Source organism: Trichoplusia ni, chromosome 15 (assembly GCF_003590095.1).
Source record: "Trichoplusia ni isolate ovarian cell line Hi5 chromosome 15, tn1, whole genome shotgun sequence".
In the NCBI taxonomy this organism is placed as follows: domain Eukaryota; kingdom Metazoa; phylum Arthropoda; class Insecta; order Lepidoptera; family Noctuidae; genus Trichoplusia; species Trichoplusia ni.
The window spans coordinates 620,329-640,614 of record NC_039492.1 but is presented as its reverse complement, the minus strand read 5'-3'; the positions used below and the strand labels follow the sequence as shown (position 1 = coordinate 640,614).

The 20,286-nt window shown below is 35.4% G+C and overlaps 1 protein-coding gene across 2 annotated transcripts in view; it reads left to right on the top strand.

The window, feature by feature from the left end:
• Positions 1 to 20,286, top strand: part of LOC113501181 (dual specificity tyrosine-phosphorylation-regulated kinase 2-like) — a 74,584-nt gene that overhangs the window by 3,181 nt on the left and 51,117 nt on the right. The window contains exon 1 of one of the 2 annotated variants that reach the window (XM_026882243.1): positions 2,128 to 2,400. The exons of the other annotated variant lie outside the window; for it this stretch is intronic. Coding sequence (XP_026738044.1) covers positions 2,368 to 2,400 — 33 coding nt within the window. The 5' untranslated portion in view covers positions 2,128 to 2,367. Of the gene's footprint in view, positions 1 to 2,127; positions 2,401 to 20,286 lie in introns of those variants that run through there. 2 annotated transcript variants of the gene reach the window in all.

The following is a 20,286-nucleotide window of genomic DNA, read 5'->3' as shown; positions in this document are numbered from 1 at the left end:
GCTAAGGGCTTACTGCCACGTCTAAAGTATTATAATTGCCCTTGTAGAAGCGTGACAGCATACTACACAGCACAGACGACGACTCTTTCTTTCACCTGCAAAATCAGTAGGTACTGATGATGGAGACGGGTATAGTGTGGGTTAAGTGTATTGGAAGTGAGGTAGGTGAGTGACGTAGTACAATTTACGATTATTTAGGGAAATGGGAAAACAATGACTGGTTAAATATCAGCAGACAGTCACAGCGCTATCATAAACATTACTGGTGCGTTTAAAGATTAGTTGGGTGAAATTACGTCACTTTTTTGACGTCATTTTTATAAGTTATCAGAAGTTTAGTGAAAATCCTTATTAAGAAATTATTCCCGTACTACCTTCTTCAATATCTATGTCGCGGGGAGATACTTATCCTACGAGACACGACGGCTTTCGTCAAGACTTGGCTAGCCATTGGCCAGTCGTGCATTCAAAGTGCAGCAGTGATAAGAAGGATATTGACAAATTAACAAATCAAATTAAAACTTTGATTCAACGAAAGCCTTTGATAATTGTAATCACAAACACGCATCATCATTTTCTTATTTTCAAAAGATCGAGACCAAATGTAATATTTTCTTTAACGTTTTCCTGCGATGTGTTATTCCTGTTGTGGACACCCAATGTAATATTTATAGGTGTCTCGTAAATGTCTATTGGACGTAGGGCCTATAAAATGCCGCGACGAGCGGATGACGTGATGATATAAGGATCTGTGCCTTTGGGAACTGAATTTACCTTTCCCTATTGCAAGTAGGTCGTAAGCTTTAAAAGTTTTAGTGGATAAGGAAGAAACTCGAGTTAAATGTACCCTATATGTAGGTATGTAATTTATTCTAAGTGTTTTAGGATTCCCCAAGATAAAAACGGAATGAGGCTCCACGGTCTGTCCGTTTGTCCCCAGACTGTATCGTATGAACCGTGATAGCTAAATAGTTGTAATTTTTACAAAAGACTTATTAAATTTCTGTTGCTCTATAATAAATAATGAAAAAAAAACACCGGAATAAGAAAATAGTTAAATAAAATTAGCTACGATTGGTACGGTCATGAGTTAAATAGGTGATCGATTATTTTTGCAAATTTGTTGTTCATAAGCCTATTAATACTGAACCATTATTGTCGTCCTACTCGCACTTGAAAGATTTTGTTTTCTGTACTAAGTATAATTGTCATTTTGAAGAAATGGATAGGGAAGGCAGATTAAGAAGGAAGAGAGAACATTCGATGATCCCGGGAGTTCATAACCTAGACGTGAAACACTATATATAGTTTTCGAAGAAAATCCCTGCAAAACCGGATCTTTGTTTTTTTTTTTACTTTTTCACTGTTGTGGTTAATATAATCTAATTTATTATTATTTATAATCGAATTCGACATGTCCTAACCAGAAAATCTTTCATAAACAAAACTTCAAAATCCCGAGTTCCAACAAAAAAATTAGCATTCCATCAAACATCAAAATGTTACAATAGATCCATTATAAATCCTTCACAATTCCCAAATCATGGAAGCTGTCCTAATGAATCCCAGTACTCTGACATCGCTGCCAATCATAACTTGTACTGCGAACTAAAATGAAGGACGATTGGACGTTGCTTTGAAATTAAACTCTGTAGCAAATAGATAAGGTAGCATTTTGATTGGTTTCCCGAGATGAGGTGTGAGGCAGGCTTCGGCGCTGGACGGCGCGCGCAGCATCAAGCACTCTAGGGATGCGGTGTTTTGTCGATACTTTTGAATAAGTTTGGTGCAGAGGATGTTTGCAGGTTCTTTAATATTGCATACCGTTGTATTCTCCCAACCACAAGATTTTATTCCTTTTTTTCATAACCTAGGTATGGGACCAAGAATTTATAGCGGAATGTTGACAAGTTCACATACATTTAATATACGTTTGTCAGAAATAGCAACACAGTCAAAATTCAATTATTTTAAACAGTCTACCAAGTAGCAATTTTTCAAAGATTCGAAATTATATAATGAATTTCACGTGAAAATCAAAAATTACCGGATTTCATTTTAAAACTTAGCTAGCTTACTTATGTAGGTATTATTATAATAATGTAAAAACTCAATAACAGTATTATCATACTCTATACATAACAAGAACACGTTTTTAACTTAGAATTCAAATAAAAATCCATTCCGGCTGAATGAACTAGATTTTATCGACACAAGCCATCACTACGCCACCCAGTCCTCTCCCCAACCACGATGGGCGCATACAGCCAGCCGCGCTGCGGCTAAAAATAGTAATAAAAAATACTACAATCACAATACAAGATTTGTAAGAACATTAGTGACGTGTAATGAGTGTTGTGCTTTAAAATGGGCGTGGATAGCTTGCCGCAGAGGCCGAATGTGAGTATGCCTGTGCCTGACTGACCTGCCGTGTTGTGGACGAGCAAAGCTGAAATGCGGTTTTATGATCTCGAAATTCGAATGACTGTTTTAAATTTTGATGCGTTTCGTTTTTCGGCTGCAGTTTTCGGTTGTTTTTTTTTATATTATCGATTTTTAACTATTTAAGTATTATGTAGAAATAAGAGATTATGTTTTAGAAATGAAATACATAACAGTATATAAGTCTTTTCATCAATAGCTGCATACAACATAATTTCATATCATTAAAGTGCTTCACATATTGACCGACGCTGCATAATCTAATGGCGTAGCTAAGGTTTAACTGCAGCGCATAATTATGTCTATGCAACATTACTAAGTACTTCAATTACGTTTTATTTCAATTCTATAAATATTTAATTTAAAAACAAAACTGTTTATGCTTATCTGAAGTACGTTACTGGTTAAAAATATTCAAGATTTAGAGTTTATATTCAATAGTTAACCATCTTTGAAGGGACCTTATAGCGAATTATAATCCAAAAACCTCACGAGGAAAAAAAAAACATTGGTTATCCATCAAATTTTTGACCATACCAACGTTGCTTAACCCTCATTTATGTTACTCGTTGTTATAGCCTCAACAGAATACATCATCAGCGGAGCTTTAGGAATAGGGATCCGTTTTACCTTGTCTATAAAGAATCCTAACAACATTTATTATGATACCTTAAAATATATACCGTATATAAAAAAAAAACATTGTATTATAACATGTAAATACATTTTAATCAATCTCCTAAATACCAGCTTACATCTTACTATTAACTTTCAACCTGAATTGGTACGACATATCAACATCTTGATATCTTCTTCTACTTTACTATCACCAAGGAGTTTTTACACATTGATAATGTATAGAGACTCCTTGGTGTAGGCTGTAAAATTGCTTTAATCTCTCACCTACGCAGTGCTGGAATAGATGTTAGTGGGTGGCGGGGATTGGGTCGCGATGGTAGTCAATAGTTTGTTTTATCATGATGTTTGGAGAATGGAGTTTAAAAAGATGTTGTCTTATTATTTTTAAAGTATTCTTATTGCAGATCATATAAGTGAGAGTGAGTGTACAAGATTCGACAAGATATTGGGCTAATGTGAAATTATCCAATGTCGAATCGACTGCTGTTCAAGTTTTAAATAACGATTCTGACTTAATTTCGTGCCTGGACTTGTATGTTTCGGCATACCTGGAACATATTAAATCAAGATATCAAACAAATTGAATTTATTTTATTTTTTTTTTTTTTTTTTAAACGACTCCCGCACTAAGGAATTTAATCCTTGTATCGCGGGGGGTTTACAAACATACAACTCACATGCACAAACACACCCAGACTCAGAACAAGCATTCGTGGATCACACAAATGCTTGTCCTACGCGGGGATCGAACCCGCGACACGACGCGCACAGTGGGTTTGGCGTGGTGACCTCAACCACTCGGCTATCCGTGCAGTCGCATTTATTAAAAACTCATCACGTCTTTTTTAACAAGCCAGATTAGACTATTTTGATCACAGTCAAAAAGAAAGGATCCAAATTAAAACTCGTTCATTCACCATAGAGTAGCAGATGATACTCATAGAAAAACGCTTGTTCCTTTCGTTGCAAATAAATAGTCATTCGTTTCATCAAGGCAACATAAAAATTCTTAATTATTTGTTTAATAACGTTAAATAACGTTAAGAGTCCGAAACTAGTCAGTCGATCCCGATAAATACGCGTCAGTAAACAGTTATTAAATAGATAATAATGAAACTGCCTTCAAAAAATACTATCAGCCTAGCCTTTTCCTAGCACCGGAGTCAGCTACGTCCCCGTGTTTTACAAGAAGCTACTGCCTCTCTGACCTCTTCAACCCTGTAGCCAACCGGTTGTAGCTGCGTACCAGTGTCTTACAAGTACCCATTGCCTCTGACCTTCTTTACCCAATAACCTGGGCAACACGATACCCCAGATTTAGAAAGTCTGGTTGACTTAATAAATATCCTTTATAGCAAGTAAATCGGTAGTTCAGAAAGCGATCTGTATTCACTGTTATCATAACGTATACAAGTCGAGTGATCAACAAACGGTAATCCCTTCAAAATTGGCGCTCGCTCGGATTATGGGGATGGAGGGCTTAGCAAACATATTAATGAGTTATTTTCGTCGATACTAGCGTTCACAATAGACCTTGTTACATTGATGGCCTGTTTAGCGAGTGTGGGTTGTAACGGAAGATTTGAGACTACAATTTTTAGAGAAAACCATTTTACACAATTGTTCTTAGTTATGTAAAAAGGTTTTATTGTTTTAAACACTTTCGGAGCTCATAGCTTCTCGCTTGTAGCTAAGTTCCGTGAAACTATGATTATAATATAAATATTTTTACTCTTTGGGTTTATCGATAACGAGCAATCTCTAAAAACCGCCTCATACATAAGTTTCAAGTCAAACCAACTAAAGATATAGTTTTAAATTTATCCAAATGTAAAAGTAACTAGCCTCGTACGTAGTCTGCCCAGGCTATGAACAATGTTGCCTCAATAAGCCCTGCCGCAATTACACGGGACTTATGTTGTCTGCCAAAACGCGGCTCCGCGGATGTAGCTTCGCTGGGAAATATACAAATTTAAAGCATATTACGTACTTACTTGTACAACGCGTTTGGAATACCTTCGTTTTTTCAACTCAGTTTCTTTGAATTTAAATAAACAAATTTCTCCAAGAACAAAAAACTATGCTCCGAAATTTTGGGCTTGCAAAAATTCGTAAAAGAGTTTTACATCCTAAATTAAATGATCAAAAATTTTAACAGTTGATGTCATGATGACGCCAGTTGTATTGTTAAGAATAAACTTTTTTTGGACATTGATAATTTACAGAAGTTATTTTAGGAGTTACAATTAAATACGTAGTCTGTAGTCTTGGAAGTAAATCTACCCAAAAATAAATACATTTAATATCTAGAACATTCATTTCCTGAGATACCAGGTAACATTTGAAAATACTCTTTGTGAAAGCGAATTCTCAGTAAAGATAATTTTCGACGAATTTCTGCATCTCACCAAATGGATTCGGAGTCATGAAGCTTATGAATTATTGAAAATGTGTGCCAATTATTTCCTGTTATATGTGAAAACGTGACTTTCTGAGTCAGTTCAAAACATCAAGAGCCTTATTAAGAAAGTAATTTAGAAAGTGGAGTGTTCCTTAAAGGAGTTGTATGTAACAGACGGTAGATTTTATTTGTGTCAAAAAGGAAAAACCGGATAAATCTAAGTTGGGCTTGTGGTACCGAGGGTTTTTTAGAAATAGAAAACTAAAGAAAAGTAATTTCAAAAAAAGCTGGACACCTATCAAATTGATGAACGTGCTAGCCTTTAACTTTTACATTTGTTTTATAATGGCAACAGATCATCTGTAAACATTTCAACAACCTGGCTTTCACGGTTTAGGAGATTTAGCCTAGTGACAGACGGTTAGACAGACAGTGGAACCTTGGAAATAAGGACATGTTTCTATCTTTTGGGTACGAAACCCTGATAAACTAACCAAAGATTTCTGTTTAATGATAACAGGATTTGTCACCAGTCAAATCTCGTTATGCTTAATGATAGGTATGATGCCAACAGATTTTCCATCAACATCTTAGTAGAGATGTCAGGGATACAATATCTATGTTAGTTATTGAAGTCAAAATATACGTACTAAAGTAAATGACAAAGTAATGATCGCTAGGCCCCGATACTAAGGCGCTTTACTCATCAATAAGCCTTTAATCGCCCCGTCGGTCCCCGGTGACCGAATAAAAGATTTTCATTACTCAGCAATTTTTAAATATAAGCACAACATTTTTATACAAAACTACATACATTTGTTGACGTATTTATTTGTTACCATTAATATAGTGATATGTCACGGCTGTCCGGTCTGTAATCCTGGGATAATCCTCCGAGGAGGTTGTATGTAATCATATCATGCATCTACGTCTGTAGGTTTGAGATGACAAGTCTAGATCGTTTGTGACCTAAAACTATAACTAGTCTCTTTATTTTGTGTTTTGCAATCTAAACTCAGTAACGGTATAGAAGTCACACTTATATTGTGAAAGTATGAGAGTGTGTTTGTATTTACGTTTGGTACCTCTTCACGCTCAAACAACTGAGCCCATTTTGATGTTTTTTTTTTATGAAAGTACCTGACACCTTGGTTTAACATATAGGCTAGTTGTCGATTTCGTTAAAGGAGAGCAATATTATTCTAGGCGGAGGACGCCACGTATCACAGCTAGAACAATTTATTTATTTATTTATTTAATTATCACACTAATCTACCATTGCAGGTTACTTAACCTAATGCGGTAGCTAGGACTAAACAAAGGTCTAAGTATTTATGTGAACTAGGGTTTCAAAGATTGAATTATTATGCACATAGTTGTAGGTCTAAATTCCAGCAACTGTTTTAATATGTAATTCAACACACAAACAATGTATTCAGGATATGACAATAAAGTAATGTTCTGATTGAATCATGATTTTTTTAAAGCAACGACTCCAGCATTACCAAATTTAATCCTTGTGTGGCGGTTTCACAAATATTCAAGTCACATGCGCAAGGACATGTAGACTCAGGACAAGCGTTAGTCGTATAGTCTGTATACATCCCACAGCTGAATAACAGCCTCTTTCCATGTAGACTGCAATTGAGGATTTTCCACCACGCTGCTGCTTATTGGCGATTCCAGATTTTATCAAAATCATCTCTTGAAACTCGGTTTCTTCAATATTACATTCCTTCACCAAGTTTGTATCGACAAAAACTCAGCGCTTTTCCACCTATTTATCTAAGCTATCTTCGCCGTTATCATCATAACAGATCACAATATGAAACAAGGTTGACAAATTTCATTAAACGCGTTGATTGAAGTAGAAACACGGACATCCAAACGTGATATTAGATAGCTTGGAGCTCGGAGGAAGAAGCCGTAGAAAGTTCTGTGACAAACAATATTGTTCGAATGACCAAAGTTCTGTGAGATCGAATCTCATCTGTATTTGGTAAGCGTAATTAGTTTCGCTTCACTGCAAAGTAAACAACAAATTTTATTTCAATTATCAGAATAAGATCTCTTCGGTTTAACAGTTTTATCACGTAATTTATTTTCGTGTTTAATTTACGGGATCGATTTTAATGGAATTACTTGCTTGCTTTAAATTTGAATGCTATTATTATTGAGGATTTATTTGATCAGAATTGATTCAAGACTGGTCAAACAACACTCGAAAGAGTCTTGAATAAAATCTAGTTTTCTTGTCTTCCATAATGCAGAATAAAACCAAAGGACTGAACGACAATTTGGCTATTTTTGAAACAGCTTTTTGTCAATAGGTCCAAGAAATTACGTATATTTATGTACTGCAAAATTAATCCGGTTTCCAAGTCTATTTATATCCCAACCTTTAATCTCAAACCACTGTGGTAAGCATTGATATAAACCTGTAGAACGCTTTGAGCGCTAAACGTTTTGATGACCTCAGCATTTGGAGGTGTCGTTGACCCAGCTCACCTGGTCGTCCCACGCTCTCATTGATCGCCAGTCGGTCACGACTCGCAGACGTCTCCAGTAATGTCCTCGTCTGACATTTATTTTAAACACTAGTTTCTGGGAATACTTGAAATGGTAAAGCTGAGAATCCAAATAGTGCATTTAAATTACAATTAAAAAAGTTTTGTTAAGGATATGTCTACGACATAGTTCTGGGCAGACATAAATTATCAATTATTATTTGTATCTCTTTTCATTCACGGGCTAACTTCATGAGAAGGTTCCTTTTAAGACCCGGTTCTTTTTAAAGGCGTGAACGGGGACACAGGTCAATTATTATTTATTATTATCAGCCACTGCAGGACAAATGCCTCCCTTCCCCCTTTCTATCTGTCTCGGTCTATGGCTAGCATTGTATGCGAAAGAGTAGAGTTTGTCCCGCCATCTTCTTCTGGGCCTGCCGTGAGACCGAGCTGCCCTGCAGCGAGTCGGGAACGGATAGATAAAAATGATCCTTTGAGTTTTCTTGCTGAGAGTGTCAGGTATCTCGTTGTTATGGAATCAAAATAGTGCAATGCGGTGTAGAGCGAAGTTTCTTTTTGGCATCAATTTTTCTTTAAATTGTGGCAATAGTCCTTTCCGCCTATCGACTGGATATGAGTCCCTGAATTAAAAAAGTGATCTGCTAACATTTATCAGTAATTAAGGTTTCCACTTTTCTTAGATTTTCTAAAAATAGTTAATATTTAAAATCACTCTATCACCAATAAATCCAAGGTATCCAATAAGGTAGACGTCGCTTGGATTCAACGTAATTACACTTCGTTTAACGAGCTTATCGGATGTCACTTCCATTGACAACTTTGCACCAGTAAATGGACTTTTCAGCTGTCGCTCGCGTCAAAAACATAATTTTTCATGGAGATTGAATGTTTCCAATACTGTTTTTTTGCTCTACAGTAACAGCGCAATAACTTTTGAATTTGTGTCAGTTCAAAGCTTTGCTGGCTTTGGTATTTTATTTTTTGTAGGTAACGATACTTAGAAATACAATTAAAATATAATTAAGGACAAAATATATTCATATTCGCGTAGTCGTTTAGGATACTACCTATGACACGTAAGCATACCGTATTGGAAATATATACTCCATTGCAATTCTCAATCTGCTTACACCTAGGACAAAAACAACCTTATAGACTATAGGCTCGTATCATCGACGTATCTATAAAAGTATGATGCAGACGCCGAACGCGATATGTATTCATCGCACGTATATCTAGGCTACGCGCTACGACGAACCGTAGCCGTACTACGTCGTAGAGTCGTAGCACACTCGTAGCAGCTGATATGATTATGCTTGAATGAGTCAACTCTGTCATGTTATGTATTTCATTACACGTCATTTCAGTTTGGTTTCACTTAACTATTTATCTTTTAACTTTTAAGGCTTTAGTGTATGAAAACATTGTTTCTTTTAGTTAAATATCATTTGCATCCCATTTAACTAAATACTTGGTGAGCGGTGGGTTTATTATTAGTGTATATCTACTATATTATATATACATATGTTATTTTTGTTTTACTCGTTTATTTCAAATGGAAATATATTTTGCATTTATCGTTGTTTAAAGGGAATTACTGATGAATGTGAATAAATAAATAATTATTCATCGCTCGCATTGCTAATGAGGAGTTAATACTCGCAATAATGTTATTATTTCAATTTACATATATACAGATTGATTAAACATAGTATATGAAGTACTCTATTATTGTTAATGCTTTTGGGAAAATGGTTGAAGAATTTATTATAATTTGGTCGTGCGATGCAATTATATGCATGGATACTTTCTGATAAATTATCGAATCATCACAATGTTAAATAAAGCCTATTCAATATTACAATCTCTATATTTGAAACACTCAATGTGTAAAAATCATAGGTAACTGAAATTACCATAACTCTTGAAGTATCAAAAAACATAAAGGCTTTTACATTCACGTTCTTTGTCAATGAAAAAGTTAAGCCGATTTTTTGTAGACTTTTAAGAAATAACACTCAGAAACAATTTATGCCAGAATTGACCTTTCTGAATTGAAACATAATATTATGCTAAACCATCCCTCTGTTAACTTAGCTCATCTATGTGTCTTTTCGGAGTCGGGTTGAAAATATAAGTATTTTAAGTAAGCGATCCCACAAAAAGGTATAAAGTGTTATGTTTTTTATAGTCCGTTGAAGTAGTCAAAAGTCGGCATACAGGAATAGTCAGTTGAAGGCATTTTATTTTCGTTTACAACTTTACGGTCAAGTTATTTACTATAACCAAGTGATGTTTAGATAAAAGTTATCGTCGATAAGAGAAAAATCTAGAATGTGTGGTGATGACAGGTCCAAGTCACATAGCTAAAAGAACGTAATTTTCACACATCTGTGCGATTCCCATTAAAGCCTAACGTGAGAAATGTCACTTACCTTAGGCCCCAGTTCAGAGCCAAAGTAATAAAGTTGAAAAAGTCGAAAAGGAAAACTTTTTCGACTTCTTCTAAAGGGGAATGGGGTATATTAAGACAGTGGAACTCCGACGTATCTCCATCCAGTCGTGACCCATCCATCCATCTTTCCAGTCATCCAGTCTATCCACCTTTGGTTGTGTAAAAGTCATTTTGATTTTCATCCTGTAAAAATAGACTCTGGTGTCTACGTTATATGCACCGCCACATATTTAACACGTCAGCTAAAAAGGTCGGAATGATTGATGGGTTGTTAAAGGAACGAATGAGGAAGTATCTTGTGAACGCTGACGAATAAAAAATTAAAAAAAGCATTTCCGTGAACGTTTTTTGTAGATATAAATACCTACATGAATTGATATTTTTTTATTTGTTACACATTTCAATCAGTTAGAACCAAATTAGTCAGTCAAATTTTTCATCTACTTGTACTGCTTCATACCAGCTCCATACCTTTTATTCCGTTCTTCCATCGGCATTAGAAAACCTCAGTTCGAGAGACATGATAACAAAACATTCTCCGAGAAAGATATGACTTATCCGACCCGTTATAAATTAAAATATCTGCGCGTGTGTTAATTTTCTACGTCATAACGTATATGATTACGTGTTGAACAAACGCTGCGAGCTGTCTAGCCGGCTCGCCATAGCAGGGATTACCCGGCCCTACAAACCCTTATTAAATTCACCCACGCGAGCCTTATCGCTTGTTGCTGTACGCTCCACAATAACTTGATAACGGTATTTATATTGGAATGCGACGTTTAGTTTAATATGTTAACGTATAAATTGTAACGCTGTTATAGAGTTTAAGCATTTGAGAATGTTAATAAATAATAGGCCTTAAAAAAATAATCATTCATACTAGTGACTTAGTGTAATAGATTTTTAACCGTGCAGGTAAAAAATCTATTAAAGTTTAGTATATCAAACTGAGTTCGTGTCACGGAATTGAAAGGGGAAGTTATTAGATAACTACTATTTCGCTATAGCTTCCTACAGGGTGGTGTCTGGTTTAAAACTCAGACACCAGGTTATACCTACACCAACCAAACGAAAGAAAAATATTTAAAAATATCCCACTTTGATACACTCTCATGACACACTAAAAATATGACAGTAAATAAACATCAGATATAACATCCCGATAGAAGATATTTTCAGTTACTTTGATTGTTGTGTACCAAAATAGATTCGGGAGAGTTTGCATGACGTAAACGTTTCGCAAAGGGCTCATTGTTTAATCATGCGGCTAGATGCGTCTTTTTATAGACCGTAATGAAACAGGACTCGTTCGAGAGCAGATTGCTGTAATCAATTATACTATGTCCAGGTTGTATAGGTTTGGGATGATTTTGTGTTATCTATTTATAAGCTACTATTAGGGTGGCAATAATTAATACCAATATGTCACTATTTGGCGACCTCCGTGGTCGAGTGGCCTATGCACCGGTTTCAAGGTGTCGCTAGCTCTGAGGTCCCGGGTTCGATCCCCAGTCGGGTCAATGTAAAAAAAACACATTTCTACCTTGTCTCGGGTCTGGGTGTTTGTGGTACCTTCGTTGTATCTGAATTCCATAACACAAGTGCTTTAGCAACTTACTTTGGGTTCAGAACAATGTATGTGATGTTGTCCGCATTTATCATTTATTTATCCGCATTTATTGTATAGTTTTTTTTTGAGGTTATATGCTTGAGGTGCATTTTGAACTTCTACTCAGGCAAAGTATCAATGCGTCTTATTCAAAATTACTTATAATTTTTTAAGATTTCAAGTAAAATTTGGCTAGGTTTTAAATATTGAAATCTGCAAACGAAGAAGTGTGACTATTGAAGTCAGCTTGAGTGATGATTGTTGCACAACTTTTGGGAATCTATATGGATAGAGGCTTGTTCCCAGCAGTAAGACATAAATAGGATAGTATATAAAATTACTATTTTCTACCTAAAGTTAAATATTATCTACTTAATAAGTATTACAATCTAATCTAATCTAATCTAATCTACCGGTGACATTTAAAATAGTATGTAAGGAGCAGGCGTTTAGATGTCAGGTTGTCAAAATATATTGTAACAAAGTACACGAGGATATCATAACAGCCAGTTGATTCGTTTCTCGCTTATATCGAAAAGCACTCTGCGTCGGATTGAATATCGTGCGCGAGTAGCTGTCCACACGCAACAAGTATACGTTAGATTGATTTGTCGCAATATTATTATTATGATGTAAAAGATAACTAACCTACTAACTTATTATGTGCCTTATTCTTTTTTTCTTGCGCTTAATTTATTTTACAAAAAGCATTGATTTGAAGTTAGGCATAATCGATTATTTTTCAGCCATGTTAAAGGTTAACGTCTTAAACTCTACTAATTGATTCAAATACTTTGTCAAGTGTTAGCTTCAGATAATTATCGATTTGCCCTGATGTATCGATTAAATGCAGACTTCACAACAAATCCAAAATAAAATCCTTCCCGGTTGGTATCAAATTATGTAAACACAGCACTCGCGTCAAACAGTTCTTATATTAGAAACAAAACACGCTCTCCTCGACAAAATAAGAGAGGTGTCAGTTGTCGAAGGCTGTGACGTCACGCCGTGTTACCTACGTCACGGGCTGCGGCCCCGCGGTGACCTGCTGAGGGAGGGACTCGGTCCCTGAGGGCCGGGCCTTACACCCTGCGTACTACTCTGGCCTGGCCTTTTAAATTCTCATACAATGTTTATAAGAGACACGGAATTTATACTTTTTTTACAATTTTTGTTTTGCTGAATAAACATTGGATTGCATTCATTTTTTTCTTCTTAATAATTCGTATCCAAAATACAGTATAGCAAAAAATGATTTTCCACCTTCAGCGTTAAACATTATTTGATTAAATATGATTTTCCTCTCAACTACAATTCTTCAAACAGAAAAGTAAAGAAAGATTTTTCTCCGAAAAAATTCGAAATGAAATTCCTTACATAGCTGGAGAAATATTAAGCTGTAACGGGAAGGTATATGAGAGTAGTTTTTAATCTGGAGATCGATAATATTCGGTGAGGCGTCAAGTGGTGCTCGGCACTTTACTGGCACGCCGCCGGTTTTCGCTGAACCCTCGATGGTCATGCCAAACGTCTTTACTGTTAAAGAATTTTAGTTTTTTCGCGTGATTGATTTTTTGTTGAGCATCAATAACTTACTTTCTTTTAAGGATAAGTAATCAAGACATAAGTTTAACTACTGAATGCTGTTGATGTACTGAATATAATTAAATAAGAAACACGTTAATCCTACTACTTACTACACATAATATTATTTTAATAACTTAGTGGATGATTAATAATTGATAAAAATAATTCGTCAAAATCTCGGGTTTTCAAAATGCCTTTACATAGGTTTTAATAAAATTATTTCGAACACTGAGTGTATTGTGAAATTAGCGATGACGTCAGGAGAGGGATAAACTCTAATCCATATCATTCAATAGAATCTACGTATAACTGCCAAGTTTAATAAAACAGAGCTCTAAATAAACTGGCTTTTGCTTAATACTTAGATTCAGTTCAAAAATACCAATGCGAAGGTATATTGCTCGTAGCGATGGAAATATATCGTACTAGCTGTTGCCCGCGACTTCGTCCCCGTGGGTAGAAGATATAAGTTATGATTTATACCTGCCCTGTTCTTTTCACATTTTCCATTGTATCTTCGCTCCTATTAGTCGCAGCGTGATTATTTATAGCCTCAAGCCTTCCTCGATAAATGATCTATTCAACACAAAAAGAATTTTTCAATTTGGACCAGTAGTTCCTGAGATTAGCGCGTTCAAACAAATAAACAAACAAACTCTTCAGCTTTATATATTAGTATAGATATAGATATACCGACACCAGGAATATAATACACAGCCTTTATAAAAATATGAATATTTATTTGTAAAGTGCCGCAATATTTCTGGCCAAATCTCTTGAGAAACAAGTTGTATTTCAGTAAGTTCTCTACACTCGCTTTTCCTTATCCAGACCTTGAATTTCATTTCACAAAATCTGCAAAAGCTACTTACTTGTTTGGCACAACTTCTTATCTCCAAGTCTATCTGTATTCTGGGAAGTCGTAGGGAAATCCGCAATTCACTTAAGAACCACTCAGCGGTATACTTCGTATTATAGTTGACGGTGTAATAGACATGTAATCATATTGTGTGATACTGGCACGAGGAAAAATCTCTCGATACGCCTCTATGGATATAAATGTAAATATGTTACGAATATTACTCGACTATCTGATTATTTCGGTTTTGTTTTGATTTTTCCTCCTTTCCGTAACCTTGACATTTCTAATAAATTATAGTGTGGTGTGTTGTTGCGGATTATGTATTAATATGTTGTTATTTTTCTGTGCTGAATACATTTCTTGTAAATACTGTTGAATTGTTACCTTGAATTATTTTTTAAAACACAACCATATGATATACATTTTAGGCAATATTTTTATTAATGGCATACGAAAATCATTTACTTCATTTTCCTTAAAGGCAATTTACAGTAAAACCTTATATAGTAATTTAGAGTACTGACTAAACTTAGCTTAAACTAGATAAAACTGTGTTTTTTTACATAATACTTGAGATACTGACTTTGACAGTCGTTACAGGTAGTCAGAAGCTTGAAAAGTCTGACAACCAGTCTAACTAAGGGGTGTCGTGTTGCTCAGGTAACTGGATTGAGGAGTTCAGATAGGCAGCCGCTCCTTGTAAAACACTAGTACTTATCTGAAACCGGTTAGACTATAAGCCGACCCCAACATAGTTGGGAAAAGGCTAGGCCGATGATGATGACTTGAGATACTGTCCTACCAATAGCAGAGGGGTGGGCAATCTCTCATCGGTCCATTTGGAAACTACCTTCGGGAAATAAAGAAGGAAGTACATATTAAAATATCAATGGACTCTACCTATATGCGGTGTATACAGATATCCAAAGTACATAAAAGCACAATAAAGCAGGTTACGGGCTGGTCTGCCGCCATAAACGCGACTTTACGAGGGTCCCCGAGGCTGTCCGATTCGCGTTTTGTTCCCGCATACCAGAACCAATTAGGATGTTTTGATGGTGCCGTACATTGCGGCGAGGCGTATAAACTATAAATAACATGCCATAACCATCAAATGATATGGTTGCGGACTGTATTGATTGAAACATGTGGCTCGATTGATTGGACTGGTATAAACGGAGATACAGCTTCATGGACATATGTATGTAGGCAACATATACGCCCAAAAAGTACTTAACATTGCCCATGTTTTTTACTTTTGCCGACTTTTTCCACTTGGGCCTTACGCCACCTAAACTGAGAAAATATATAAAGTACTAGCTGACACGGTACACTTTGTACCGCCTAACAGTCGATATAATACAGACAAAATTAAGTATATCAAGCTATTCTTTTAGGATGGATCAAACTGCATGTGGCATGTAGATTTGGTTAAAATTGGTAGTTTAGGAGTTCATCGCGGACAAACAACGTGACACGTAATTTATATAAAATAAGATAAGGTTTATTTATTTTTATTTATTTAATAATTTATGTACACACACAAGAGGTTTTAATAGTAATATAACATAAATATAAATGATGTACAAGGGTACTGCTTATTTCTTTAGAAATTTCTGAAAGGAGAAGTCATCAATATTGGCAGTCATGGTGTGTGGCTCAATTAAAAATAATAAAAAAAAAAAGTTCATTTATTTCAGGATCAGGAATTATTATTCTTCTTAATTTATATTTAATTATCAAAATTTCTTTTTAATTATTAAATTAAAATAATGAATCAGCCTCACGATAGTTATTATAAAAAAATATATTTAATTATTTCAAAACATTCGTATTTTTGCCAGGAGGCGTACAACTGCCAGTAAGCGTTCCGCATAAACCTGAAAGATTTCGATCAGGAAACTGCCCTTTACTCCTTAGTCCCGCGCGAGTCGTAATACACTCAGGGATTATATTTGAGGAAAGTAGTCATATATTATTTTACGCAGATGAAACATATTGCCATGATGTATGTAGGGGTAGAATATATAGTAACATGCCTTGAGAACGAAAAGAGAAAGTTAGATTTACTGACTGACAAAAAATAACCAAATTCTACTAAATTTATTTCTAACAGAAAGTAAAAGATTCAATTTAGAATATCCTCCTTCGCAGAAGTACAAGTGCTTTCAAGATATTCTTTGATTGGCTTTTTAAACACAAAGTAAAATCCGATCAAGTGCGTATCCGACCCGCTACCTGAGGGTTCCGAAAAAATAGGCTGAAGTAAATCAAAATCTTGGAGACACTCAAATCTATGGCATACGAACCATCGCTTAACCTTGACTTTTATCTGTGTTGAGACATCATCTGCGACATTTAAACTTGTCCAGCTACTACGGCTCATGAGATACAGGTGACAGAGGGATGGACAGACAGCGAAGCCTTAGTAAAAGTGCTTTTTTTACCCTTTGGGTAGCAACGAAATCACCATCCGAAACACCTAGACTACACAAAATATTCCGTATAAAATTATAATAAAATACCTTAACGTCATCTGTGATAAACATACGCCTGCAACAACAACTGTCGTTACTATCAAGTATTAGCATTATATGTACATAGAACTTACAAAAAGTTCAGTATTCGTGACTGCCTTACTTCATAGTCCCTAATTAAAAAGCTACAAATATCGAAACTACTTGAATTTGTTTTCAAACAGAGCTACTGACATTTGCTTGATGTTCAAGTGACGTTAGAGCTGATAGCGTGACTCTAAAGATGGTTTATGTTGACTGTGTTAAGCTGAGAATAGACTGACGAAAAAATACTATTGTTCATAAAAAAAAGTATTTTAGGAAAGAAAATTTATATTCGTTTATTGAACGTCTATTGTTTAAAAAAAACGATTTTGGAAGAAAATGTTATGTTCCTTCATTAGACATACCTACTGGAAGAAAAATTATGTTTTAGTTTTCTTCTTGGATTTTATTTAGGAATTTGATAATGAAATAGGTTTATGAAATTGGGACCATAATACGGTTGTTTTTCTTGGTAACTGTATTATACCAGTACCCTATATTTGCCTTTTTATTTACCAAAATATTTTCAGGCTGAAATAGTTAACAGTTAAACGTAGTTCTTACGAATCTTCGATCACAGTTGCCGAATTTTGGCGCATCATTCACCTTTTATTTATTTTAACTAAAGAAATAAGTTCTTATATTTCAAAGTCCAAACAACAAATACCAATAACCAGTGCTACATTACATAGATCTACAGTGTGCTTCCACAAACATTAGTGCGGTGAGTGCTAACCTTTAGCGCATTGCACCGACATCGATGCGGACAAAACTTTTACAATAATTCTTGGTACTTGAGCATGTAATGAATCGGAGTGCGGTAGGAGGGAATGTTTCAGGAAACTTGCTTTTTGTTACTTACTGTTATTGAGGTTAGCATTGAGAGCTAAAAATAGAAAAGCTGGTTTACTTCCATGTACGAAACTTGAACTACTCTCGGCTCCTTCTAGGTAGACAATTAGTTTTTTTCACAAAAATATGAGTGTTAATACAGTTTTCCTTGTTAGGCGCTAGTGAATAACCGCCGGGTCTCAGAATTTTACGTGCCTTGCGAATCATGGAGGAGATCGCTACGACATAGAAGGTCACCCATGGTCGGACCAACCGTATCAAGTGTAACTTACCTTGTGCAATTGTCGTCTAACTATCATCATCATCGGCCTAGCCTTTTCCCAGCTATGTTGGGGACGGGGTGGGCACGAGCTCCTAAAAAAATTAAATTATTAACTTCAATAGTTACTTTTCACTGTGCGCAAAACATCACTTCCATAACATATAGATCACAATAGTAAAATGTTTTCGACAATAACTATTTACATTAGCACAATTACGTACATATCTCATTACCGAACACAATTCAACAGAACATGCTACATTTCAAACATCTATCTATCTCCTAAGTACACGAATATTAATTTGTCGTGTGCGAGTTCGGTCGCTATACCCTCGGAAAATCAATGCTGCGAATGTCCTGACGGTATGAGTACATTGGCGTTTTCTTTTTACACTATTCGATTTTCATTGTTTTGCGTCAATAGCACCTCTGGCTGGTTGTTTTGCTGTAGGCTAAATGTGCAGGTAGATAGGGCTTTGTATGTGTTTTGTATTGGAATAATATTCTGTGCAGTTGTAATGTTATATGATGTGAGTTTTAAACGTAAAGGAGTTTGATAGAACGTCAGGAAGTAATATGAGACCTCATTTCAAAGGTTACGCAGTCTGTCCATCATATCTGTCTGGCATTATCTCCTGAGCCGTGACAGCTAGTTAGTCATTTTTACAGTTGTTATGTTTTGTTACCGATGTATCAAAAAAAATGAACATCGTGGTTAAGCAACCTTGGGTCAGTCTAAAAAATGATGGCTGAATAGTTTCTATTAAATGTTTGTTTTCCATTAGCCAGTTTATATGTAACGGTTAGAGTCAGGACTAAGACTTGTACTTGACCGATATTTCATGTACTTTGAAAGCTTTTTGCTTGCAGACAACAACAAACAATTTCTTACGAGTTGTAATGATCTCGTGAAAACTTCAAAAAGTATATTTCATCGATCCAATTTATAAGTAAACATAATAAGTTTGTAAAACTCATTTGTTCCAACAGAAAGTCAACACAAACGCCTCTAAAACCTCCAGTTTAAAAGCTACATAACAATATTGATGGCAAAACATTACAAAGTACTGACTGAAACGCACGCAACGCCGACGGATCGACTAGCGTTTTTACAAATTACGTACTTTTTAAACAGGAACAATAATGGGATTTGGATTGCATGCATATTATTATGAATTTATGAATTTATTGCTGTGGCATGCTACGGTTTAGCTTGAAGTCTTTATCATTGTTTTATACTTGTTCGTTTTCCGCATTTTGCGAATAGATTTGTGAGGATAACAATCCCAAATTATTTAAAGCGGAACTCTATTATTTTGGCAGTCTATCCGTCTTTCACCAGTATATCTTATGAATCATAATAGCTTAATAGTTGAAACTTTCAAACGTGATTTATTTCTGCCGCCGCTGTAACTAAAATGAAAATCGCGGTTAAGTAATGAGTGTTGCGGTCATAAACTTGTTGGATTTGTTTTCTTTCACTTATTTATACGGGACCTTCAGTTTCGCGTGTCTGACTCGCACTTGACTGGCTTATAGTATTCTTATCGTTCGGATATTGAACGGATATCATTTTGACCATAATATAGGCCACAAATATACACGGAAATAAAAAAAAATACAAACCAGCAACGTATATTCGTATCTTTTGGTATAAAATCATCAGGAAGAACACTCCAGGTATCCGATAAACAAAGCTGGTAATGGATCGCGCGCTCCCAGGAGACCGGTATTGACACAGATCGAACTTCTTACTCCTCAGAGAAGTACGCAGGTTTTACTGCACGGTAAAGTACAGATAAGAAATGTTTCCAGTTGTAAAGCAATTGTTTTTGTTGATGTTCTCGAAGGGAATATGGTCGATAGTAATGTAAAACGAACTCAGGACCAAATGTCCGGAGAGGATACAAATTAGGAGGTATTGTCGCTATGATTGTAATAACAGTTATCGTTTTAATTGATACTGTTTTCAAAATGATTGAGAGTGTAACAAATGTGTTCATATATGAAGTATTTTGATCATTATGCTTACAGTAGTCGCAATGTCAATTAATAGAGTTAAGCCTCTACAAATTTCCTTAC